The following is a 6,000-nucleotide window of genomic DNA, read 5'->3' on the forward strand; positions in this document are numbered from 1 at the left end:
TCCTACGATCCAGGAATGGGAGCGAAGGTTCGACGGTTAGGTGTTGGTGGTGTGGGGCCCCAAAGTGCGTTGCGGTGGATTTGAATGCGTTGGAACGCGTCCCGGGTCAGTACTCGCGCGGCGACTCGGAATATGAGCCGGGCTCTTCATTAACTGATAAGTAACATCAATTTAATCTCTCACCGCCATTCTATTCCCCGCAGTCAATGTGCTCAATGGCAGTGACTTCAGTCTTCTTACACAAAGATCATCATAATAATCTCCCTCTCGGCGTTGACGGCGAGGACCAGTCGACTTTCCCTCTCGATCCGCACGTCACCCACGTTGTACGTCTTTCCCGAACCTTCTCATCCAAGTTTTTCCTCTCATGCGCATACAAACTACCTATTCAAGCTCCCGGCACACAAAGGGAATGCGTGCCGAATGTTTATGTAACTCGCTGCACCCCTTGCTCTGCCGATCAAAGCGCCGCTGGAGGGATGGTGAAGATGCAAAGAGATGAGATGATGGAATTACTTACAAAGGCTACGTCGTGTGAGTTTGTTTCCTTGCTGTCGACGCGTTTATATAGACTTACTACGACGCTCTTACTCATTCTCCCACTGGCACCAGACTACTTAAGTGTCGGTACCATCCTCAGGCTTGTCCTCCCATTCTATTCTTCCCGGCTGCTTTCCTTTAACAACGATCTGGGACGAGACGTTTCTTACTATGTCTACCTCCTCGACAACTCACGAACCCGACGCCTCCGACGACCTCACCGATATCGAGAAACAACGACCTAATACTATAAGCACCGAATCCCTAACAAAGGAAGAGGAGAAACTCGCACTGTCAGATTCGGCCGTCGTTCAACTTGAAGTCCCCGCACACGACTCAATATTCGACGAAGAGTACCCCGACGGTGGGTTCAGAGCGTGGCTTATTGTTTTCGGGGTCAGTACCACTTACCCTCATGAGTCACCTCCGAGTCGCACCCATCTCAATTCAGCTTGCTAATAAAATTTATTTTAGGCGATGTGCAACACTTTTGCAACGTTGGTTTTCACTTTTCTCCTTGCTCCTTCAAGTTTATCCCCGTCTACACATTGATCTGTTATGATCATAAATCCGAGTCCGAGTCGCTCCGGCTTCTTGACATGCCGAAGGCATTAATGGGGTAGCACGCTGCACGAGACTCATTTCCGTGACGTCCATCTATATGTTTTGATTCTGACAATAATAACCATCGTTCTATTTATAATAGGTTCGGTTACGTCAATTCTTGGGGTGTGAGTGCTCGCCCCGCCTTTCCAATGATTTTGGGCTGATATCTGGGAACAGATTTTTCAAGCCTACTATCAACTAACCCTCCTACACGACTCGCCACCATCAAGCATGTACGTGTAACCTCATCTCATCAAAATTCATCTTCCTGTGCTAAACTCAGTAATATAATAAAGCGCGTGGATAGGTTCCATCCAAGTAAGCAGTCCCCCCTCATCCCTTCCGAGTCTACATAGTACTAATTGAATTTCGTCAGTACGCCCTCATATTCCTCCCAGCAATATTCATAGGCCGCCTATTCGACCTGGGCCATTTCCGCGTCCTATTCCTCTCCTCAAGCGCGCTCTTAGTAGGCGCGACGTTCTTAGTAGCGCAATGTACGCAGTACTGGCATTTTCTCCTTTGTCAAGGGATAGCCGTTGGGGTGCGCATCGCTTTTTTTTTCCACTTCTGCCCTCCGTTGATGGATGAATGAATGAGCAGGCGGCGTGCGGAGGTATTTTCGGACCTACCGCCGCGGTCATCGCGCATTGGTTCAAGAAGCGGAGGGGGCTGGCTATGGGGATTGTAGCTGTTGGATCGTCGCTTGGGGGCGTAGTTTTGCCGATTGTCACTAAGAGCTTGATTCCGGTGGTTGGGTGAGTTCATGTTTTCCCAGGCGTCCTCTGACGGGTTTTTGGATTATAGCTTTCCGTGGACGATGAGGGTACTCGGATTTATCCTCCTTGTAGTCTTGGGCGCTGCGAATTTGGTAAAAGATTTTTTTTTTGCGTTTTGGTGTGGATTGTTGTTAAAAATATATGCTGTAGACCCTGAAACGGCGTCTACCATCTCGAAATGTACCGGGAGGCCTCTTCAACTGGGGCGCCTTCAAATCGGCGCCTTTCTCCGTTTATTGCGCCTCGGCGTTTTTCAACTTTCTTGGATTATACACCGGTATGAATCACAACTGTCCGGCTCCAAAAGTACTGATGGATCATTCTTCTGTTCGTAAAGTCCTGACTTACGTCGACGTCAGCGCAGCTTCAATCGGCATATCCCCTTCGTTCTCCTTTTATTTTGTCGCAATCGCAAACGCAGGGTCTCTCCTAGGTCGCTACGTCGCTGGGTATATGAGCGATCGACTCGGTAAGACCAAACATTTCTTTTTGTTACTTTTTCTTATCCGGCGTCACTAATTAATTAGGTCCAATGAACATTATGATACCCTTTACCGGAGTAGCCGGGATATTAACCTACGCATGGCCATTCGCCAAGACGAAAGCGTCGCTTCTCGCTTTGACGGTTCTTTACGGGTAATGAATGATATTTCTACAGCAGCGAATTGACTGACACCCGGAACAGGTTCGCTTCGGGTTCATATATATCTCTGCTCGCCAACCCAATGATGGATCTGGGAGATACGCATGATGTCGGCAGAAGGCTAGGAATGTTTTTGAGTATCATGTCCTTTGGCGCGTTGGCTGGCCCTCCAATATCGGGCGCGATTAATACGGCGACTGGGAGTTTTACTGCTGTTGGGGTTTATGCAGGTAAGCGGTGATACTTACTTAGAACGCTCTTGCGATGTGTGATTTATTTGTTCTTATTCTTACAGGAACGATGGTGATGGTTGGAGTGGGGTTGATTGGCGTCACTCGCCACTTGTTGCTGAAACAGTTTCTTGGGAAAATTTAGACAACCGTTAATTAAATGAGATGCACTACTCCTGCCGCAGTTTTTGTATAAATGTATGTACTACAGCTCAATATGTAAAATTATTTTGGACATTCATCATCCAGCCGGGCAGAACCTCATTAGTGAGGTTTACATTCCCCCAATGCGCCAGGCACAAAAAAGCGGTGGACAAGACTCATCGACTGCACATGGTGAAGTGATGCTATGGGACACAGAATAAGAGTTTATGCGGAGGTTGACATGCGGGGTTATATTTCGCGACATCAGACTCAATCATGACCGTGCAAGTCATATATTCCAAACACATATACCGACACAGGCGTCGACGTACAGGACAACATTGTTACAAAAGATTTCAAGAAAACATACTGCGCACTCCGACGCGCCGAGATACCAAGAGTAACGGGGATGCAACCGATGACAACGACGCCGGACTAAAAGTTCATTCAGATAATAAGAAGTCAATGAACGGAGGAGCACACTCACGAAGTTGTTATACTGGCAACAAACGGGCTGAGCGGTGCACATCCCACCTGCGCCGATACCGAGGTAGTTGATGGAGGTGCAGCCAGCCCCGCAGAGTGTAGTAATGGGGACAACGACAATGCCAAGGATGGCGAGGAGGGGGGCTATGATGCCTCCGTTTACCTACGCGACAAGGGTGGATCGTCAGGATTTTTTTTACAGAGGAAAAGGAAAGTTACTCACAGGCTGAGTATTATTGCAGCACCAGAGGTCTGGGGGGGGGCACAGGCTTGCGGGCATGGGGGTTGGAACTGGTGCGTACTGGAGACAAACGGTGAGGTCCAAGTCAGCTCAGTGGGTGAGTTGCCACTCAAGTATAATAACGCACGGTGGTGGCGGTAACGGTCTGGGTAGCAGACACGGCAGCGCCAAAAGCTAGAAGGACGAGAGCAGTCGAGAGACGAGAGAACTTCATATTTGTTGAATGTGAGGGATTGATTAGCTTGTGGGCTGTTCGAATGAGGAAGAGACTTTATACCTACAGGCCAAGGTCAGTGCGCAATTAGATGGTAAGACTCAGGGACTCACTTTACACATGAAATGGTCATTGGAACATCGATACTTGATTTATTCCCATCGGTCCTTGGAACCCGCAATAGTTCCAGAGCGTAGTATTGGCCAAAATAGGAATATTTTGAGGAAAAAATAATACTGAAGCCTCGAGAAAACCGATTGGCTCATTTGTCCGAGTCTCGGTAGATGCGAGCGTGCGAAATGAAGATACGAGCGCGTGCGCTAGTGAGCTTGAAGCACTGATATGTCGTAATGAAATGTGTCAAGCCTTTGCTGCATGAAGCTAACGTTCTTTTCTCGTGGGGGGACAACCGCAGGTTGGCCAGATGTCGGAGCAAAAGCTATGACAATGGAAGTCCGATCAAGACCCGCAAGGATTTTTAGAATTGTTTGTAGACCGTCAACGATTGAATTTTGTCTTATGCGAAACCTCTGCTTCTTAGGATGCCCTGAGTTGATCTACTCAAGAAAGTCGAGACACGTCAACTGATAACTGTGCCTTGGGGTATAGCCATGGTGAGCACCTACCAGGTTGAATCGTAGATGGATGTAGAGAAGTTGGAATCTGGCCCTGGAATTAAGCGACGTGGCAGTCAAATTTCAATGCGCTGGGCGTATAACCTATTTTGACACCCATTTAAAATCACGACTTGTAGCCAAGTATGCCTTTAGTAACAGCCTGGTCTAGTCGAGGGGCCCAGGCTAACAGCGGTTTTGAGAATCGGCTTTCTCATGCGCTGCGTTCAATGGTCGAGTGCCGACTCGGGAACACGTAAGATCATTCTTGTTTCGGAGCTAGATGCACTACTAATTCAGGCGGGTGTACAGTGGGGGACAAGCCCGGGCTATCCATACCAGTTTCCTGTGATTTTCCAGAACCATATTAGCGGATTTAGAGAGCGGCCAGCGATGAAGCTGCAAGCATTGACACTGGTGGCAGGATGACTTTGATTTTCGAATCCGAATTCCCATAAGTTTTACTGAAGACGTCAGTTTCGGTGAAGGCTCAGAGTCGCGATGAGAGCTCGGTGGGCTTTGAGCGTCCAGGTGAGCCAAAGGTGAGCCCAGCACAGAGGTGTTGATCACACAGCGTGACGTCACGCGCCAAACAGTCAGCGACAGTCACATTGCTCCGAGTCACCTATATTGCCCCTATACTTCTTCACAACTTCAAGTTATGTGTGTTCCACCTTCCACCGTCGGACAACCTTGTCACTTCCTGGCCACCCATGCTGGAACCCATTGGTCAACAAGCCCTCGATCTTCCCAACGAAGTTTTACTACATGTTTTCCACTTCTTCCCCTTAGAGGCACTCATCATCGGGCGAACAGTATCTCAAGATTGGAGGCGGTTGATACCACTTGCTGATATTTCTCCCATACGTCGGGCCTTCCTTGACTTCTACCTCACGCTCGTCAGCTCACCGATCTTTCCACAAACCCGCCCTTGGGTCCTTGCTAACCTCCAGCCTTTCGACCGCCAAGCGTATATCGATGACCTGATGCGCCAGCATCCCTATGTTCCAGAGGCCTTTCGCGTCTGGATCTTAGAGTGGCCAGCGCGGGCAGTGATTGGGTGTGTGTGGCCAGGCTTGCCCAATCTCTACTCTAGACGCCCCTGTGTGGATGATGTCCACCGAATAGAGGGAACAAACTGGCTGGCGCCAGTACCTCCTACGGTCTGTGCCATACCATTTAAAAACTGTACCCCGGAAGCCGAATTCATTCCTGCGCTCTCCATCTTCTACGGCAACGAATCTACCATCTAGCTCATGCTTGACGAGAGAGATACTCTTCGGGACAAGGTTTATACTTTCTTTGAAGGTGGTAATGAGCTTTGGGAGGAGGATGGTTCGACGGAATGGGATGTCATTGATGCGGACTGGATCGGGTGGCAACGACGGACGTGGGACAACGTCGAAGCGGCGGCGAGGGAAAGAGCCCAGAAAAACATACCAATTCTCCAGCTTGAGACAATACCACCAGACGTACCTTTCGTCGAGTGCTGGTATTATACTA

General features: G+C 49.0%; 2 protein-coding genes across 2 annotated transcripts; one reads left to right on the top strand and one right to left on the bottom strand.

Moving 5' to 3' along the window:
- Positions 1-897: 897 nt before the first annotated feature.
- LACBIDRAFT_144415 (uncharacterized protein) lies at positions 898-2,755 on the top strand (the record flags this gene model as incomplete). The annotated part of the gene is made up of 11 exons (XM_001882770.1): positions 898-959; positions 1,247-1,271; positions 1,324-1,379; positions 1,443-1,464; positions 1,523-1,690; positions 1,750-1,875; positions 1,925-2,017; positions 2,076-2,202; positions 2,263-2,394; positions 2,453-2,561; positions 2,611-2,755. Coding segments are annotated over 11 exons (1,065 nt in total), but the record flags the coding sequence as incomplete, so codon positions are not given.
- Positions 2,756-3,118: 363 nt separating this feature from the next.
- LbH3 (hydrophobin) lies at positions 3,119-3,883 on the bottom strand (the record flags this gene model as incomplete). The annotated part of the gene is made up of 4 exons (XM_001882894.1): positions 3,213-3,377; positions 3,430-3,591; positions 3,652-3,729; positions 3,797-3,883. 4 exons carry the CDS (start codon positions 3,881-3,883, stop codon positions 3,213-3,215), a joined length of 492 nt encoding a protein of 163 aa, XP_001882929.1.
- Positions 3,884-6,000: the final 2,117 nt, after the last annotated feature.

This window comes from Laccaria bicolor, genomic scaffold (genome assembly GCF_000143565.1).
Source record: "Laccaria bicolor S238N-H82 LACBIscaffold_18 genomic scaffold, whole genome shotgun sequence".
Taxonomy (NCBI): Eukaryota; Fungi; Basidiomycota; class Agaricomycetes; order Agaricales; family Hydnangiaceae; genus Laccaria; species Laccaria bicolor.